Raw genomic sequence first — 21636 nt, forward strand, 5'->3', positions numbered from 1 at the left:
GGTTCAGAACAATGTATAGCTAACAAAACAATGATATCTTGGTATATTATTTAATAATAAACTTATAGCAATATATATGTATACATGGTAAAAACAATGAGAGACTAATAAAAACAGTATTAAAACAAACAAACAAAACAACTGTTTATCAAAAACAATATCACAAATAACTGACAAAAAATGTCCAGTCCAGCTGGAGTAAGTACTTAGATGTATTGATAAAACAATGATAGTTATTTCAGTACAATTCAAAACCTTATAATTAGTTATTCTTTACAAGAAAGTAAATATCTGAATATAGAATAGTGGCTTATTCAACAATGCCATTTTAACTAAAAACAGTATTGATGGAAGAAAAAGTTGTGATGCAGATAATATATATACAGGTTTATACTGAAAAAAGTAAAATCACAAAAATACTGAACTCTTGGGGGAAATTTGAAACAGAAAGTCCCTAATCAAATGGCAATATTAAAAAAAATAACCTTTTAGATACAGAAATGCAATTCATTTCTATCTATCACTTTTCCTTTAAAGCAATACTTTACAAAAAATTACCTGATAAATAAATTTGTTTAACAAGTTTACAAAAGTTTTTATTTTATCTTTAAACTCAATGAATATGGATGGGAGATAACTCAAGATGGTTTAATTCTATAAAAGATGGTACAGATAATTATATTGCTATACATTTTTTTTGTAGCAATAACCAGAATATGGTTTCTAATTTCCTTTTTCTAAAAGTATTAAATAACAGATGTAATATTTATCTTTAAAACAAGTCTTTCCAATTTCAAATTATTGTGGGTTTTTCTTAAACTTTATACAAATTATGAGCATTTTACACAATAAGTAGCTACAAAACCAGACTAATGGAATATATACTATGATTTACAGTTTTAACATGAAAAAAACTTATTTGTTTGCAAATATATAAAGAACTTTCATTTAGTTTGCTTATGCTTCCTTATTATGATTATCCATATTCTTTTCTATTTATTAGCTATTTGTAGCCCTCTGCATACAGACAAAAGAAATACTTTATTGACAATTAATCTGTAAGCAGAAAATAATAATTCAAATCTAACATTAGAAAATAATGAAATTAACAAATAACATGAACAAAAATGTTTTGGTTAGTTACAAGCAAACATGAGGACACTGAGTATATTTAATATACACCTTATTGCTAATCCCGGCTGACCCAGGTGCTTGAACTTTTGACATCAACAACAACCCAATCAGTTTTTCATTGTTGTGTCAGTTTTTTTTGTTTTATGACGTCAAAATTTTACGGGGCACTTGTGTGATATCCAGTAATGGAGGACAGATAGTGATAAGGTGTATTAGGTCAGGTGGCATGTTTTATTTCAAATACATGGTTAATAGTAGAGCTTGGTTCATTTGAAATTACTTTACTTTGTTAACAAACCAAAACAGTAATTTTTCATCATGCTTTAAGAATGAACTTAAGTGAGGTTTTGGAAATTTGTGTCAAATGTTCGGACTCCTTGGTGTTTTTCCATACAATACAAGTTAAAATATTTGGCCCCATAACATCCATTTATTTTTTTCATATAAGAATTAATAGCTCATGAAAGGTCATTTACCAAAATTTTAGAAGATTCTTGATTTTCGTTCTTTTGTTTTGAGACCAAAATAATACCAATGCAAGTATAAGGTAAAAGTCTGAGTCAGCCTTTTCTCGCCATATTTGAAATCTCAAATATCTGGAAATAGGAGATCCATGACCTATCAATATTTTCAGCTTATTTTTATATTTATAATGAATGCTCTACCAGCTATTGTATCAATTTTAAATTCTTGATTTATCAATTTTCACCTAATCTCACCTAAGTAAATTCTTAAGACAAAAACACCGTGTTGCTTATATTATTTCACATAAGTAAATTGACTTGTCAAGACAAAATGTTTCAGCAGTCAGTACATGTATGGTGTACATTGACAAAGGTTCTCTTGCTAAGAAGAACATTTATATTCTGAAAGTGGAAATTTAATACATTCACATAAACAATTATAATAAAAGGTAAACAAGGCTAACAAAAATCTTTAAAAAAAAAATACATAATACATTAATTTAATTATATCACTATTTGATTATGAGAGCATGTAATATTTTGGCAACTTAACTATATTCAAGTACTAATAATAGAAATGTGTTTTTTGTTCATAAGGAATTCATTAATTAGCACTGTTACTTCTCATTATATACATTCTCAATTGTAATGAATAAAACAATGATCATTTTATTGAGTTCTATTTACAGTTTATGACATCAATATTTCCAATTCTGTTTCAAATTTATCATAAGTTATTTCAAACAAAACAAGACTTTTGTGTACAAAGAATATCATATCCTAACTGCATCATCACACTTCCAAGTTCAGTGAACTGAAGAATTTGGCATATATTTTAAAAGTTCATAACATAATGAACGTGTGTACTAAGTTTCCAGGATGAATATTAGAGTGCCTTATCCCAAAACTTTAACCTTTTACACGATGGTCGAACAAACTTACCCACAATCTAGAAAATGGACTATTCCCATACTTATTGAATGCATGGGAATAAAACATCAAGTATTGAAATTTTTGATATTCTATAAATCAAGTTGTAATGATTTCAATACTTCACATTTTTTACACATCTGTTTCTATATAACTTCAGATGGTACATTTTAGGATCTTTTTTCTTATAAATTCTGGATTCACCAAAAATAATACACCAAAAAGTTAATAATAAACATGCTATTGTCATGGTAGGTAATCTTGAGCTTAAAACTCTTCAATAAAGTTCAATAAAAATGTCAAAGTTATTAATAAAATAAATAAAAAACTTAACTGAAATTGTAAAATTATTTTATTTTTATTAACAGGGAAATGCATATAAAGTATTATTTTTTATTTATATCTCAAACAAAAATTCATAATTTTTATTTTGTAGTCTAATACAATGTAATAAAAGCTACCATTTATCCCTTTTAAAGTAAGTACTGTTCAAGAACTAACATATTGGTGGGGGAAGACCAAAATCACTCATAAAGTCTACTTAAGTTACATTTTAATTGCACAGAATGACCAGGTATAGAGTATTAAAAAGTATAAGAATATATAATTGTTGGACAGCTCAATAATGATAATTCCTTAAAAATACATATGTGCAGCTGTTTAAAATTATTTGACAAAAAAGCACAATTTGTTAAACAAAATCATAGTGATCAATGAAGGGTAAAGATTGCTTTCAGTTTACAATTTTGTGAATTTTGAAATAAATTTGAACTGAATTTGATAGGATATTTAAAAAATTCTAGTTGGAGTTATCTTCCTTTGTTTGTGATTGTACATTTGTAGTTAGTTTAAACATATTTATTTATAGTGGATTGGGAAACAAGTTATTGCAAATTATATTTATCCCTTTCCACTTTGCAGGTGTGAGTGCTGACTATTAGTGATATTAGCCTTCTATTTCAAAATCTACAAGGCTGTCTTTTACATGCAACAGATTTTGCTCTCAGAAATATGCAACATACATAACTTTAATTATAAGTTATAAATAAACTCATTATAGATACCAGGATTTTAAATTAAAAAATATTTTTTTGACAAGTATGGTAATTCAAATCCATAGCATCTTGTAACTTAAATATCAAAGTATAACAATGATCATTAAATTGTATTGACTGGATAGGAGGATTGATCCCTTCACTGCACTATTTTGTTTGAACTTTTAAAGGTAGTGATCAACCTTGAAAGATACAGATATCAAGTAAGTACTTTAGGGTTCTGCTTGCATTTTATGCAATCTTTACCCTAAAAAAGTACATGCATATGAATATATAATTGTTTAAAAGCTGCATAATGTCAGATAACTACTTAAAAATACATGTGTGCAATTTTTGGAAAATTGTTTGCTTACAAAGCACATTTTGTAAATTCAGAAATTATTGCGATGTTTTTATTATTGCAAAAAATATGACAGGTTAATATTTGCAAAACTTCAAGCTCACATTTTGAATTTTTTTATATGAATAAAACTGGCTTTTTCTCAATATGGCAAAAATTAAAAAGCATTTTAGTCTGAAATGACAAAATCCCAATAATAAATGTTTGCCATAATTTCTGAATTAACAGTATTTGTAAAACAAAACAAACATCATAAATGTTTACTGGAATGCTGTAGATATCACAACTCTACTCCATGACCCGTTTTAACGTATCTATCTTCAGACCTGTACACTTGCCCATACTTAACGGAAGATGATGATCACTACACACTGTCCATTTCTTTTTATCCGGACTCTGTTGAATACTGATTGCACAACAAAATGGAATTTTGGTAATAAAGTCTTGGTATTGCGGTTCACTTTTTGATTGTTTCCCTAACAATGATCTCGAACAGAGATCTAATGTTCCTGAATGTCCTACTAATAGTACACTATCTCCTAAAAAAAAGAAATGGTGGATGTTAGGTAAAGTACAGTACAAGATAAACAAACTTAATTTGCTACAAAAGATACCACATTTTCTACTTGTTTCTTTCTAACTCTAACTTCATGACTGATGTGATCCCTTAACATTTTGATATCGTATGGAAACTTTTATGTCCAAAAGTGATTGCTTTATGAATACTGTGGATTCATTAATTTTCATAATAACCGAATTAAATGATTGACAAAGTTGTTTTTTTCTGGATATTTGATTTTATTGAACCTATAAAATCTAAAAAAAAAAAAATGGTATTTCACAAATAATAATCAATCTGCAGTATATCATGTCTAGAGCTCAATGATGAACATCTCCAAACATTGACAACATAAAATACAAATTAAGATCTCACAAAACTTGAAAAGAAAGGAGTAAGTTCGGTAAGTGCCATATTTGGCCCCAATTATAAAGTTCATGGTTACAAGACAATAATTGTTTGAAGTTGCCTTAAAAACATGTGAGAAAGCTAAGGCCAAAAAAAAAAAATATGTCTGTTTCCTGCTTCCAAGGCCAAAAAATCAGGGTTGGTAGGTCGGGATTTCTTTTTTTTTTTTTTTTTTTGCACTTCCTGTCAGATTTGCAGTCGGTTATATGTCATGTTTTGTTAGGGTCCTGTACCCCTAAATGATTTAATCCCTTTAAAGAAGCTTTAATTGAATCATCCTCCAAGTGCTGACATTTTTAAACTCGCTTATTGTGGCACATTTGTGCTGGGAGCAGCCATTTTTTGTTTGGGCATAGTAAAATACGGATCTGGTTCGGACCGGAACCGATTTTTTTCCGGATTTGAATAAAAAGATTTAGGGTCGGGGGTTTGAGTTAGGGTCGGTCGGGAAACAGGAAACAGACATATATTTTTTTTTGGCCTAAACAGAGCTGTTTTGGTCAAAGTTTAATTCTAACACGTTGATTTTTAAATCCCAAAAAGGTCAAGATAAGGGATTTTGGTGAAATTTGACAAAATCAGCTGGATTTCAACCAAATAAAGGACCAGGAAACATAGAGCGCAGGTGTCGAAAAGCTTAATATTCAAATAAGACATGTTAAATGTCTTCAAAAACATTATTTTAAAAGATCGTTGTTGTCGACATAAGCTCTCTATGTTTCCTGTCAAATAATCTTCGGAAATTTACCCATTTTCATTGATTTTTCGTGAAAAATCAATATGAGTACAACTTGTGACGTCATAATGAAACGCAGAAACGTAAAATTTTCAACAAAATGGCTTATATCCTATCTAATCAATGTATTTGCTATAATTTATCTTGATATTGGTCAATAAATCTGAATTTGAAATTTACACTAAAAAAGGGGGCCATTTTAGGACCTTATCGAACATACTCCTTTGTGAACAAACTGATAAATCATGTATGTAGCCAAAGTATGTTGATAGTACACAGATGCCCCCCTCACACTCACTAACATTTTCTTTATTCAGTGGACCATGAAATAGACAGACAAACAGACCAAAAAACAAAATGCCCCTAGGTGGGGCTTTAGAAGTGAAAACCTAAATTTAGGACCTTGCAAGAGAATGTTCAAATGTAATTCATTATGTCAGAAGGCCAAGTGTCATGGAAACCAAAAAGTAACAATGTCTATAGATCTTACCACTTTTTTCATGTGATTTGAGTATTTCTCTAGTAGCTTTGTTACACCGGTGGTAGAGTTCATCAACATTTTCATCAGGGTCCAAGTCCTCTCTTACAAACTGTGGACAATGGTTTGTAAGTATTGGTAGACCCACATCAGTCAGCTCCTGGGGGTCCATAAACTTTGGCACTCCAACATGATAGGTCCATTCAAACAGACCTGGTTCTATTTTGATTTTATTTGTTAGCCCTAACACTAAAATGAATAAACAGAAACTAATTTGTTAAACAGTTCTTCAAAAAAATAACCATACATGCAAATAAAATGAATTCAGATGTAATGTTTTATCTATAAATACAGAATTAATTTCCAATGAAATTACTTTATCTTACTATAATTTTACTATAAACTTTTAGGAAATTTCTTTGAATAAAGACATGTAGAAACTGTGAATATTTCATAACGGGTCAGTTAGTTGTGTGTGGTGTATTTTAATGTCCAAATTAGTATTAGTTATATTTTAAGTTGTAGATCAAGTCATATTTCTTTTAAAGTAATAAGGTTAAAGAAAATTGACTTGCAGAAACATTACCACATAAAGTTTGTAATAACTATGTCTCGCTTTAGCAAAAACACAGTACTGATCTCAATTTAACATACATTGTAAAAATACAACTTTACAATTTTTAAAGATATCAGATGAAATGTGTCTTTAAGACGATAACAATCACTCATATTGATCACTATAAAGATGAAAAACAATTATTATATAATCTTAAAACTTTTGTCTAAATTGCCCATTATGGCATATAATATTTCAGTCAGATAAATCTTTATAAAGTACACTAGTAGCTTAATAATTCGCTTTGAGCTCTCATCCCATTTGGAATTTATTTACCATATTTATATCATATAGGAAACTAGCACATTTTGTTGATGTTTTTTCTGTAACTTCTGCCTACATGTAAATAGGTGAAAAAAAAACAACAGCTGAGCTTTTCCTCCTTTTAAGCAGTCTACACAATTTGAAATCTTTTTCAAAGTCTTTACAATATAAAAGATCTCTGAACTAAAATCATATATTTTTCATCACTTGACCTACCTTTATACACTTCTACTGAAGTCTGAACACAGCGTAAGGAAGGTGACGTGTAAATGTGAGATATACTGCAGTTTGTTTTCAGTAAATATTCACCTGTAAATAAACAAAATTCACAGTGCTTTATAAAATGTGGCCTTCGAAACAAATTATTGCAATTTTTAAGTATGGACAAAAATGTGGGATTAATTTTTGCAACTTAAGAAAATTTACATAAAGATATATGTAACAGATATCATAATTAGGTTTGTATTATTGTGATACTAATCCTGTTGCAATATTTACAATAATAAACATGAAACTGCGAGCTACCGCTCACTGATGATACCCCCGCCGCAAGTGGATAATATTAATAGTGTAAAAAAATGCAAGTTTACAGAAAGTTGTCGAGTGATGAATCTGAAAACGCATCACACGGTATAGCTGACTTATATAAATCCTGAAACCAAATTTCAGAAATCCTTGTATTGTAGTTCCTGAGAAAAATGTGACGAAAATTTTCAACTTGGCTATCATGTGTAAAATCATACAAGTGTCCGGTAAACAGGAAGTTGTCAAGTGATCAATCTGAAAACACAACACACGGTATAGCTGACTTAGACAAACCCTGAAACCAAATTTCAGAAATCCTTGTATTGTAGTTCGTGAGAAAAATGCGACGAAAAATATTCATGGGACGGACAGACTGACTGACGGAAGAACAGACAGAGGTGAAACAGTATATCCCCCCTTTTTTAAAGAGGGGGAATAAAAACTTTGTTATAATTTCTGAATTTATAAATAAAAGCATAAACAAATGACACAAAAATATACAAGAATCTAAAAGTTTCCTTTGTTTTACATGGACCCTCAAAAAATCAAGTAATTTCAATCTGAATAATACTTGATCATTTACTGGGTTTTGTTAGTTAAACACTTACCAGCAATTTTAGCCTGAAATTTTCCAACCTCTGTCAATGGTGGATCATAGTTATACTCTAAGTAGGTCTTCCTTTTATACATCTTCTCGGGTAAATTTAGATTTTTTCTTGTATACACACCTATAAATAGATTTTTAAAAATAAATTAAGTTAAATAATTAATTTGGATATAGCTGTGACTAAATTGAATGCATAAGAATGTCTTTTTCTACAGGTATTTTTTTAAATAATGTCATACAATTTGTAAAAGTGTTTTTAAGTTATGGCACAGACATTGTTTGGTAGCTCCGTGTCTGAATAACCGATATTTTACAATAATGAATAATCGAAAGGGAGGATTATAAATTACATATGTTACAGCTGATGTTTTTAATTTTAGTTTAGAGCCTTACTGATTGTTTTAATCTGGAACATAGAGAAGCAACACATTAAAACATTTCTACTAATTTCCTATCAATATATATTGCTATTTGATAAAAGATAAAAATTATTTTGAGATATTTAAGACATTGTATCAGAGTCTCACCATCCATTATGATATTTATATCATACACAAAGTAAAAAAAACTTACATTAAGAAAAAGGGTGGATGTTGAAACACTATGATGGCAAACACCTTTTAATTTTATATATTTTTCTAGATTCAATGTTTATGCATTCCTTAAAGTGAGCCAGAAGATACTTCTAAGTTCTATTGAAGTTTTATGGTTGGAAAGTAGTTAAGAAACAAATACCAAACAAGGTTTTATGGATGAAAAAAACTCATATTAATCATTTTCTGTAATAATAAAAAAGTCACAATTTGTACAAAAACATAACTTCTACATAAACTTAGTACAGGGGAGATCCCACAAACATGACAAGTAAAAATACTTCAGGAGCATGTAATTCAGTGGTTGTCGTTTGTTTATTTGTTACATATTTGTTTTTCGTTCATTTTTTTACATAAATAAGGCCGCTAGTTTTCTCGTTTGAATTGTTTTACATTGTCTTATCCCGGCCTTTTATAGCTGACTATATGTGGTATGGGCTTAGCTCATTGTTGAAGGCCGTACAGTGACCTATAATTGTTATTGTTTGTGTCATTTTGGTCTTTTGTGGATAGTTGACTCATTGGCCATCATACACACTTTTTTATATTTAACATTAATGATCTGTAATGATAAATGAAACTTTCTTTCATCATGTCACTACAACACAATGGTTTTACACCACATACCTTTCCACTTCATTCATTAACAACAAAAAACCTACCATCATCATCAAATGCTTCTTCGAACCAGCTTCTTCCCAGTGAAAAGTCAGGACGTTCACCATGCCTCATTATAAACAGCTTACATGGACCAGTTTTCTTTGGTGGCAGCTTTGGTGGTGGTGATTCCCCTCGAGTTACTTTTGTTGGATTTGAATCAGCTCTATTTACTTTTGTCGGTGGCAGTTTCGGTGGTGGTGATTCAGCTCTGGTTATTTTTGTTGGATTTGAATCAGCTCGATTTATTTTTGTAGGTGGCAGTTTCGGTGGTGGTGATTCAGCTCGTGTTTTTTTCGGTGGATGGGATCTTGTGAACTTAGGGGAATCATGTGGTCTGTTTTTAACAACCTGAAAGAAATGACAAAGATTATAATGAAAAAATGAAAATAGCATTATTTTTATAATGTACAAACCAGAACATAGCAAAAAAATTACAAACATTTCCAACAAAATAACTATTGACACAGAAATATGTCTGGCCTGTCAGCAGAAAATTTTGAAAAAAGACAATCTGTGAAACTTCAAAGTAGCTGGACTATGACAATCAGATATAGAGGGCAGTGATTCAAAGTAATCATCAAACTTAGATGTACTAACATTTATGAAACTGAAAATATCAAATAATAAAATCTATATACCAGTGCATATTGATTTTCATCATGAGCAACTTCAGAATGGAAACCATTTGTTACAGGGTTAACACTAGAGGGTCTTTCTACAAGAGGATAGGACCTGAAATGTAAATCAGTTCATAGTCAGCTATACAAATTGACTAAATGCTATAAAAAATACTTTAAAAATACAAAAAGGTTTATACAAATTAACTAAAAACTCTTTAGAACCTTTAACACAAAAAGTTATAATTGCTTAAATGATCAATAGAACCTTAATCACCAAATATAAGACCAATCTATTTTCGCTTCAAACTTCAAAAGTTTTATGCATTTTAAGCATTTCTGCTTAAATCATTTGCTAATTCAGAAGAGCCGAATGTACCATGAATTTAAGCAAACTTGACTTTTTAAATCCAGTTAGATCAATCCTAAAGTTGTGTTAAAATTTCAAAAGAATAATTATAAGCACTGTAGGTTAATACCAGAAAGATTTCTGTAATTTTATATAACCTTGAGTACCTTTGTTTAGTCCATGCAAATGTCTCCTGCGTCTTTTTAGTGTAGGTTCCTGGAAACATCCCAGCATTCCCTGTTAACCAGGAAGTACCATGATACCAACGATCTTTACTTTTCTCAACTTCGGCAAGATCCACAGAAATAAAATCTCCTTCAATCAGCTCCAATTCATCACCAAGTTGATGTGTGTAACATTTAATCACTTTACGGACCTAAAACATTTAACAAGCAATTAGTTAATAAGTTAACATACTGTGGATTTATTTATTTTCGTGGGTATCAATTTTCGTGGGTTGCTGAAAACTTGCATTCCTGGATATTAGATTTCATGGTTTTGCCAATCTCTGTATACAAAGTCTATTGAAAATAAGATTTTTGTTGCACATTTGAATTCGTGGTTCCTATAGTTATTATAAAGATACCTCTGTCGGTCCAGATCTGGCATCCCTAGAATATAATCTGTAGTCCCATCTAACGTCAGCTGACAAATCTATTTCTTTGGCTAGTTTGAGCAAGGCCTCGTGCTGCTCTGTAGGATACTGGTATGCTAATGTCATGTGTAACTGCTTTCTGTGAGGCTCTAGATTAACACCTGTAGATATTTAAAAATATTTGCATTAGCTGAGGGTCGTGGAACTAGCTCTTACATGTATTTGCATTTTTGTTTTACATAAAACACTTTGCAATAGAATAGTTTATCTGTAAAAATTGTCCATTGGGTACTAGGATTTTTTACATCTCAAAAAGGTCATAAAGATTTCTGTTCATTCAAATTAAACTAAGATTAGATAGAATATACTACATCAAACAAAAATCTATAATTATTTGTACCACTAACTAATGCTAAAGTAGCTTATATATATAGAGAGCTAAAAATTAACGAGAGCTCAGTTTCCATATACTCTATCCTACTTAACACCACTAAGAAGTATGTTTCGTTATGCAAATTATAAAGACTTTCATATATTTATGAAAAAAAATTACATAATATTACTTTAACATGCTGAGGTCAATCTGAAAAATAAGACATACATCTAAGATTTGTTTTGGTTAAAATCAAAAAATTAAAATGCATCCATGAACTAATTCAAACTTTTGAGCATGGAGTAAAATAGGAGAATCAGATTCTTAAGATCATTAAGTGATAAAGATTGCTTGAAGGTTTAGTTTAAATTTATTTTTTTAAGAAATTTGTTCGTTTAGATGGACACCTCTCTTAGGTATATATCCTACTTTGGTAAATGGAAAATAATCAGTTTGAACTATAGAAGTACAGGTGAACCTTTTTTTTTTAATCGACCACAAAATATATATTTTCAAAATAATTTCAAATTTCTTTGCACAAACTATTGTAAATAATGACCTGATTTTCTAATTTCTGCAGAAAAATCATCTGCAATTTTCATAAGGAAGTCATAATGCTGATCTCTGATAAACAATCCAATAAAATTTACTTGGCTGAAGAAGTCCAGCTGTAATTTTCCTGGACACTGACTTAATTTCTCTTCCATTTTGGCCATTGCTTCACTCAAGACATGCACTTTGTTGTCATCACACTGAAAAAAACATATTGTGAATACTGTAAGGCAGACAACCTGACCTGAACATTCATACAAATTATCATACTGTCAAAACTTTGCAAATGTTTTATTAAAAGCAGTATATGGAAGCTCACTTTAATTACAAGTATGGTAAATTAACAGTAATAAACAGTTGAACATTTTGAGGATTGTTGTCAATTTGGCATTCATATGTCATCACGGTTTTTTATCATGTTTATTGTATATATTTTAACTCTTCTTCATTTTGGATAACTGACATTGAATTGCCACTGGTCAAAGATGTCTTCAAGATTTTAAAGGTAATATGGCATAACTAAGATTCAGTTATAACTCTCATAGCGCATCCAAAAAAATGTGCCTCTTTTCTTTGTTGATAAAATGCTCTACAGAGAACACTGCATGTTTCTGCATTCTGAACAAAAGCTATTTCATCATTACTCATGTCCATGAAGCATTTGTTTGCACCGGTTCTAAGTCAAAAACCTGATGTTCAGTGGTTGTCTTATGTTGATGTGGTTCATAAGTGTTTCTTGTTTCTTTATATTGATTAGATCATTGGTTTTTCTTTTTGAATGGTTATACACTTAGTAATTTCTGGGATCCTTTACAGCTTGCTGTTCAGTATGAGCCAAGGCTCTGTGTTGAAGACAGTAATTTGACCAATAATAGTTTATTTTTACAAATTGGGACTTGGATGAAGAGTTGTCTCATTAGCACTCATACCACATCTTCTTTTATCATTTATAGATCTAGTACATGTAACAATCAACCATCTGGATTTTTCACATTGTGTTCTAGAAACCCTTGTGTGCAATAAATGTATATACTTAAATTTAACTACCCAAATTATTTATAAAATATAAAATTTACATACTTTGAAGAAAGGACATAGTGTGACATGTGGAAAATAAGAATGAGCTCCATTAAATCCACACAGATTCTGGCTCTTTTCCCAGAATTCTGTCAGCTGTTTTTGTAGTGGTCCGACAGGACATAAGTACAGGATATACTCTCTAGGAATGTTGATGTCTAAGGTGGGATCATGCACATGGGACAACAGCCTGTAAAGAGACAAAATAAATTGAATATAATAAGTTTTTTTTAAGGTTTTGTAATATAATAATGCATAAAGTTAGTGTTACAAGTGGAGGAAAGGTAAACTATCCATCTTCAGAGAGTAATCATGGTAATTGGTAAACCCTGTTTCCTAACTATTGATCTTACATTTACATCTTGTCATTTTTCCCCCAGATTACCAGCAAGAATCATAAACACTTACAACAAATTTGTTTAACCAGTCAAAAGGCCTCCCCCTGTTGTAGTTTTGGCCAGTGGAAAAATGAAAAGCTGATCAAGACAAACTTCTACTAATCAGCCTATGAACACATTTTGGTCTTTTTTATGTAAGATTAACATGATTTAGAAACAGTTACATTATATCAATTTTACATGTATATATTCTAATTGCTAACAAAATTTGTGCAACATTGCATTGGTGGATGAAAGATTGGAGTAAAATGTCCACCTTCAGAGAGTACCAAATACAAAATGAACAATAACAAAATTTAACCCACCTATTACATGTATTAAATGAATATATATGCATATATGGAATGGAACTGTTAACTTTTTAACTTATTTTACTATTTTATTTAATGAAAATATACATCTGCACATGTGAAAATTATTTTTTACGCCTATATGCATACATGTATATACATGATATATATGTCACAAGTAAGGACATTTGTAAACAGTTCATCTTCATCTATAATCATGATAATTTGGTGTCGAAGGCTCCAGATCAATTCATTTACAACTTTATAAACGTAGGGCATATTGTACAGTTCAATTTTTTTCTTCTAAATAACAGGTAGCTGAGAGGGTGATAGAGCAGATTGTTACCCTGAATAAAGTTTGTTAATCTTACCAGTCTGATGCTAGCTGTACACCATTATCACCAGTAGCAGCTATGGCCTTCTCTCTGCAAAATTCAATATATATATATGTAAATTTATATTACAGAGATAAAATATATAAAAGTTCTTATAAAAAAGAAGATGTGGTATGATTGACACTGAGACAACTCTCCACATGAGACCAAATGACACAGAAATTAACAACTATAGGTCACCTTTCTGCCTTCAACAATGAGCAAAGCCCATACACATAGTCATCTTTTAAAAAAGGTCTTGAAATTACAAATGTAAAACAATTAAAACAAGAAAAATTAACAACCTAATTTATGTCATTGTATGTACAAAAGATGAACTAAAAACAAATATCTAACACATCAACAAACGTCAACAACTGAATAACAGGCTCCTGACATGGGACTGGCATCTTTTACATTTATCCTAAAATCATTTACACTATTTTAAAAATCAGTGTGAACTTCCCAGAGAGATTTCACTAAGGTTGCATGTACTGTACATGAACCTATTACCTATTTTTGTTTATGGGCCAGTTGAAGACCACCTCTGAATGCAGGATTTTATCACTGTATTTGGAGACCCATTAGTAGCCTTGGGCTATTTCCTACTGTATACCCCATTCACACTCAGGCAAAATGTGACGTCTGACAATCCAAAATTGAACACCATAAGAAAATTACAGATCAAAATATTGTACTGGTTTCTTAGAAATCAGTCATTGTTAGTAAAGACCATGAAAACAGATCACTACCAGTATTGACAATTTAGTGAGAGGGTAATTAATTAAGACAAAATTTTATATCATAAATCAAATTGAAAAGTGACATTCTATTAATAATTTATAAATATAAATATTTGATATAAACAATGAAAAGCCTTTAATATAAAATAAATAATAAAAATATCCCATAAAAGTCCTCTTGCTACATATTTAAATGTGATTTTTTAACTATCTTAAACAGGAAGTAAATAGTCTTCCTGATATGAAATAATCTCTTTGATTTGTTACATAAAACTCTATTGTACACGGATCTATTTAATAATGTGCACATTAAAAGTCAGTGAGCACAAAAGAGTGCACTTTAAATTCACTTTTACTAAAAAAAATTAGGTGAATTAAATTTTCCTGATACAAAAAAGACAGTCTGTAACATAAACATGGTCTTATAATTTTGTGGTAATTTACTTGAAACATGAAAAATTCACTTTTGCATAGTTATAAATGAAAAACTGTTGAAAAAAGGTTATAATTATGATGATTGGGTGTGATAGCATTGGTTACATGCTTCACATTGCACAAACAAAAAACACTGATTTCTTAATTCCAATACCGCAGTGGAAAAGTAAAAAGTAAAATGTATCATTTATCATGTTTATAAAAGATTAGTCAAATATAATTTATTTACTATATTTTTTAACCATCAGGTTTTTAGAAATTTGGAGAAAATTGTTACTGATTTGCTGAATTTGGACTGCCACAGGAAATTGCCAATGAGCATGATGAGGATACATTGTATATTTGATAGGAACAACAATTTAGCCTGGCAACACAGGCCACCTTCTGACCCCTTAAAGAGTTGTTACAAGGGTCCTTAACATGCAAAGAGTGTGACACTCTCTCTACATGAGTTCTACCATCCCCATTCTCAACAGACATGGCTGCAAAATTGTAAATCCCATATGGCTTATCAGATGTCCCACTTTGGCAAGGGGTTTACTGCCGGTCAGAGGAAGACTAATGGTGACTACAGTTCTATTCCCCTGTCACCCTAAGGGATGTTGAGGTCTGCAGACGTGTTAACACTTTGATTAAAGACTCCAGACATCGAAAACAATACATGAAATAATATTTCAGTCATAATCACCAATTGATATCATGAAAAATTAGTAAATATGTTTTTTTTAAATTTTTATCTTACTTCAGTTTAAATTTTGCCACTTAAATCATAAGTTTGGTCTATTCCTACAATGTACATTAGATTTTACTTAAATTTACTTATTTTCCCTTTAAATATTGGATAACACTTATAACAAACAATGTTTTAAATATTATCAGAGTTTTAATTTGTTATTCAGAATTCTTTATGTCAAGTTTTACATTTTAGGTAAATCAGTGCCTATTTAACAGTTTAAGCTTAAAGAATTCATTCAGTCATCATTTCATTGACAACTAAACCACATGTACATGTACATAAATGTACAATAAAATGTATATGAGTCATGTTATTTGTGGGATCTTTAATTAATTTTTTAAGGATTTTAGCCAAAAGGTTTATTTTAATAGTAAATTTAAAGCACACATTGGTTGATTAACTACATGTAGTATGAAAATCTTCATGCAAACCAACCAACATCATCACACAGGGGATTTAATACTGAATATAAATCACACGGTTAAACTGTCATAAAAAATTATTTGAAGGAAATTATGAAGGATTTTAAAAATAAATTTTAGGAGACTTGAAAGTTGACAAAAGACACTAAGCAATCTTAAAATAAACAGGAAATCATATATATCATGTATGTATTGCTCCTACAATGAGTAGATAATTTTCTCTTAATCTTTAGATAATTAACACAAAATACTAAAGATGCATCGTTGCATTTGGAATGTCCTTTACAGTCTTCACGATGAAATTTTAATTTACAGGTCCGGAGCTCAATTTTCATTTTTTTTAAGTTAGATGCTGTTGGCCTGTAGATATAATTTTTACAGGCCCGAGAGCAATTTTCCAAGCCTGGGCTACCAGGGCTGCCACACAGCATGAAGACTGACTTTAAATAAATTGATAATCATGGTGTCCACATGCACAAGTGTTCAAATAAACAGCAACATTTTCCTGTTTTAAACCATATATCATTTCATATAACACTGAACATGCCGAATATAAAGTAACTCTGAAATGGTCTCCAAAAGTTCTTATTTACATTTTAGGCTATCAACTGTTTATGTAGATGATGTTTAAGTAAAGCCTAAAGGTGTCTATGGGCAAAATGTTGTAAACTCCAAATTCTATAATTTTATCATTAAAATGTGATTCCTGTATTGAAATACCCATGTATTCAACAGTTCAAACGTTTTAAAATGTACATAAAAAAAAATCTTTATGCTACATGCATACAATGCAAGCATGCATGGCTAAAAACAAATAATACAAATATTTGAAATTAAATACACAACACCTTTGAACAATTCAAGACTAGATGATAAATTAAAAATATATATTGTATTGTAATCATGTAATCGTTTAATTCCGTTGCAAATGTTTGCATAGATCTGTCCTAAGTCAGGAATCTGATGTACATGTACAGTAGTTGTTGTTTGTTTATGTAATTTATACGTTTTTCTCGTTTCTCGTTTTTTTATCATGATTATATAGATAAGACCGTTGGTTTTCCCGTTTGAATGGTTTTACACAAGTAATTTTGGGGCCCTTTATAGCTTGTTGTTCTATGTGAGCCAAAGCTCCGTGTTGAAGGCCGTACATTGACCTATAATGGTTTACTTTTATAAATTGTTATTTTGATGGAGAGTTGGCACTCACACCACATCTTCCTATATCCATGATATCTATAAAGACTGAAATCATATGTTTCTAACAGCTACAGTATGTCTGTAATGACAGTAACAAGGTATTTTTTAAAACAAAAAAAAATGAAATCATGTAGTTACTCATTTCTGAAAATAATCTATTACTAACATGACTATAGGGAGGGGTAGTGATGCATGCATGGGTATATTAACCAATTGATACTTAGCCATGCATGGTTACCCCTAATTAGTTAGATCATGGAAGTATTATATCGTCAATATAATACTTCCATGGTCATGATGGTTAGATTAATTGTATAACCATTAACTTCAGACAGATTATCTTTTTTTTTCAAAATCATTCCAATCATTACTTATTTCTGATTAGTTCATTTCCCCATTTTTGAAAAAAAAATAAAAAAAATGCCTACCTACCTACCCACTATCTCAATCTTTGGGTAGGGTTTGGGCAAACCAAAATATTTTTAAGTGTGGCCCAACACAGTGAGAAATCCCACTTCAGTTGGGCCTATTAAAATTATCTTTTTAATTTACTTATTAAGATTGAAACTCATAAAACAAAAAAATAACATATGAACTGAGCAGAAGATAGATATTTATTTTTTACCAAAACAAAATAGATTGGTAAAAGATAATCAAAATACATGCATATCTTAACTAATAATCATACGTTTTTTGATTGAGTTAAGTCTGCCAATTGATATTTTATCGTGTGTTTTCTATGTTGTGATGTTATGCTATTGTTTCAGAAAAAGAGAGAAGGTTTGGATCCATTAAAACGTTTAATCCCGCTGCAAATGTTTGCACCTGTCCTAAGTCAGGAATCTGATGTACAGTAGTTGTTGTTTGTTTATGTAATATATACATGTATACATGTTTCTCGTTTTGTTTATATAGATTTGACCATTGGTTAACCCGTTTGAATGGTTTTACACTAGTAATTTTTGGACCCTTTATAGCTTGTTGTTCGGTAAGAGCCAAGGCTCCATGTTGAAGGCCGTACTTTAACCTATAATGGTTTACTTTTTAAATTGTTATTTGGATGGAGAGTTGTCTCATTGGCACTCACACCACATCTTCCTATTTCTATATCAATAAGCATTTGTTTCTTGTTTTCCCTGTTATACTTAACATGCTAAATAGTACATTGTAAGTGTCAACTGAAAACCTAATAGGTTACTTATTTTGGAACCAATTAAATTCATTTCAATTGCATCATTTCAAATTTGATTTGTAGAGACAAAAAGAAGTTAATAAACCTTGAATATGGTGATTATAAAACTTCCCGTTACTTGATCTTAATTGTAACAATGGACATTGTCCATGTTGTTGTTTATCTCAAAATGCTTGAACAATTTTTTTTTTTAATTTAAAAATAGACTTCTTTCTTTACCATGTCATGACTGTTATGACTCCTGGTGTCATGCATATTCATTATAGAAGTTACATGTATTTGTATATATATACATGTCATAGAGATCATCATATATATGGGACTGTAAAAATTTGATTGAAGCTTGGGTAAACTGACAATGCTGAGCATGCTGAGGAGTAAATGACAAACATTTGAAATAAACTTGTTAAACAACAATAATATTTGGGGGGGGGGGGGGGGGGCACCAGCTAGCACCCTCCCAAATATTATTGTTGTTTAACAAGTTTATTTCAAATGTTTGTCATTTACTCCTCAGCATGCTCAACATTGTCAGTTTACCCAAGCTTCAATCAAATTTAGCACCAGGTAGCACCTGCATCTTGGTTCATATTATTTTGTATCAGATTTTTTTTTTGCCTTTTTATCTTGTGTCTGCTACATGTATGTCAGTGCATGTTTGTTTTTCTCATTTTCCCAACAACATGAACAATGTCATTAGACCTGTTAACACTCAAATCAATCATTTTTTGTCAATAGGCTTCCATCTCTTTAAATTTTAAAGCAAATGGAACAATAGACCAAAGTACCATTTCCTACTTAAAAAATTTGTTCTGCAGATTTCCATGCTTTTCTTTTGATTCTTCCTACATTTGCCCTATGTCATGAATAAAATTATTATCTTTTGGGTTTTTTCAACAACAAAAATTAAATCACCTCTATTTAACATTTTTTTTAAACATGTTTGTTAGAGATACTTATTTTGTCATTGTTTGTGATTAATGTTTTGTTTTTGCTCTAACATGTCTAACAAACATAAAAAAATATATCATCCTTGGGCAAATAACCTTTTATTTTTTTATTTAAGAGATGTTAAAATCTAGACTTTCTATACAGTCACATCATTTGGGTTTGTCTTGCATGATGTCACACCAAAACAAAATTGCTATTTATAGTGTTACAAGTCATGTATTACATACAGTTTGAACACGATTTAAATAGTAAACAAATGAATAAAAGAAACCTGTCCTTTAAAAAAATATCATCATTTCATAGATCTAATCTATGTATCAAAATTAAACTGGTTTAATATAGTTGTTTTCTTCCCAAAAATGATGGAAACTAAAAAAAGTTCTATAAAAATTAAAATTGCATAAAACATAAAAAAAAATTGTTTTATATAAAATTTTAATAAATTGAGGTCATTAATATCCAGAGAACTACACTTTGCAATAATGAATAGGAATAAGTATGATCATTCTTTGTAATCTTCTTTCAGATAACATAAAGTGTTGCCCTGCTACACATGTCACTGACAGTGCCAGTGACAGATTTTAAGATTGTAAGAATATGTCGTGTTCTTTCTTCGATTTCTCTTAAGAAATGTCAATAGCAAAATCAATATTGAAATAAAAACATACGCTCGTTGCTTTGGGAACCCCATCTGCATCAAAATATCAAGTGCAGATGGAGTCTGTCTTCTCTTAATCGTGTCATTCCGGTGATGTCTGGTTGGTAAATCTGCAGAAGCCATTTCTCGTCTGCACTTCCTGCTTCTGATTAAGGGAGATAATTCAAATTGATTTCCGGTGAGGGACGATTGGGGTGTCAAAAAGTGTACGTAAAATTATTTAAAAACATTTGTATAAAGATAATCTGGGACTATCACAGTAATCTGTTTTAAATAAGCAAGTATTTGTATAGTAAGTGCTACTATACAAATCCTTGATACAATAAGTCAGGGACTTTTATTTTTTTTAATTTAAAGTCATTACTTAAAAAAAAACCCAGCTGTCCTAATTAATGAGTCAATAATTAGACAGAGAGAAGGCACAAAAGTTTTTATTTTTTTCATCCAAAAGGCTTCTTTAGTTTTTCTGTAAATTTCTGTTCCAAATACTCTCTCTATGGCGGTATCTTTCAAATATGTCATTGAATGATTGTTCTGAATGAAATGGTTGGCTACTGGATCTTCTGGGTTTTTTGTTGTTTTTGTGCGTATTGTGAAAGTAGAGAGAGTATTTGGGACAGAAATTTACAGAAAAACTAAACAAGCCTGAAAAAGCAAAATGTAAGAAAAACGACATCATGCGACGTCATCAAAACGTCATCTTTTAAAAATTAGCAAATACAATATATTATAAGTATTTATTTCATAAAATATGAAGAGTAAGCATGGACTAATATCCAATTGTTCAAAATATTTGAAGAAATTAAACAAATTAAAGCTCGGTTATTAGACTTTTGACGATGTGAATTTAAGCATGGATGCAATTTGGGTACTCCTCATTACAGAATAATGGTTAGTTTGGAGGTTGATTCAAGCCCATTTTCTTATGACTCAAAATGGATTCAAAATTAAATTGGTGTACCTATACAATAAAGAAGGAAAGGGCTACAAAATAGACACTTTAAGGACATTTATTTCTTGATCATAAAAAAACGTAGGACTGGTGAAAAAACTGTCAAAAAAGGTGCAATTCGGGTACCGTCACGTTAGATGATTTTCATAAACTAAGACAACTTTGGCAAACTCAATTTGGGGAGATCTAATTGCATATTTTTATAATTAGTACAAATTGTATCAGATAACATAACATTTAACATAACGTCTATCAACATTACTTATCAAGTTGACATAGCGGTAAAATTCAACTGTCAGTGAACAGGCACTTCGACGATTTTCACGGGTCTACATTAAATTCACACTTTCAGG

General features: G+C 30.4%; 1 protein-coding gene across 1 annotated transcript; it reads right to left on the minus strand.

Moving 5' to 3' along the window:
• Positions 1-36: 36 nt before the first annotated feature.
• LOC134681301 (ubiquitin-associated and SH3 domain-containing protein B-like) lies at positions 37-20483 on the minus strand. The gene is made up of 12 exons (XM_063540870.1): positions 20342-20483; positions 13992-14045; positions 12936-13122; positions 11863-12055; positions 10922-11091; positions 10503-10711; positions 10008-10101; positions 9372-9717; positions 8118-8237; positions 7201-7293; positions 6117-6353; positions 37-4462 (listed from the first exon to the last, which is right to left on the minus strand). Exons 1-12 carry the CDS (start codon positions 20452-20454, stop codon positions 4212-4214), a joined length of 2067 nt encoding a protein of 688 aa, XP_063396940.1. The 5' UTR covers positions 20455-20483; the 3' UTR covers positions 37-4211.
• Between the last annotated feature and the right edge of the window lie 1153 nt (positions 20484-21636).

This window comes from Mytilus trossulus, chromosome 8 (genome assembly GCF_036588685.1).
Source record: "Mytilus trossulus isolate FHL-02 chromosome 8, PNRI_Mtr1.1.1.hap1, whole genome shotgun sequence".
Classification (NCBI taxonomy): domain Eukaryota; kingdom Metazoa; phylum Mollusca; class Bivalvia; order Mytilida; family Mytilidae; genus Mytilus; species Mytilus trossulus.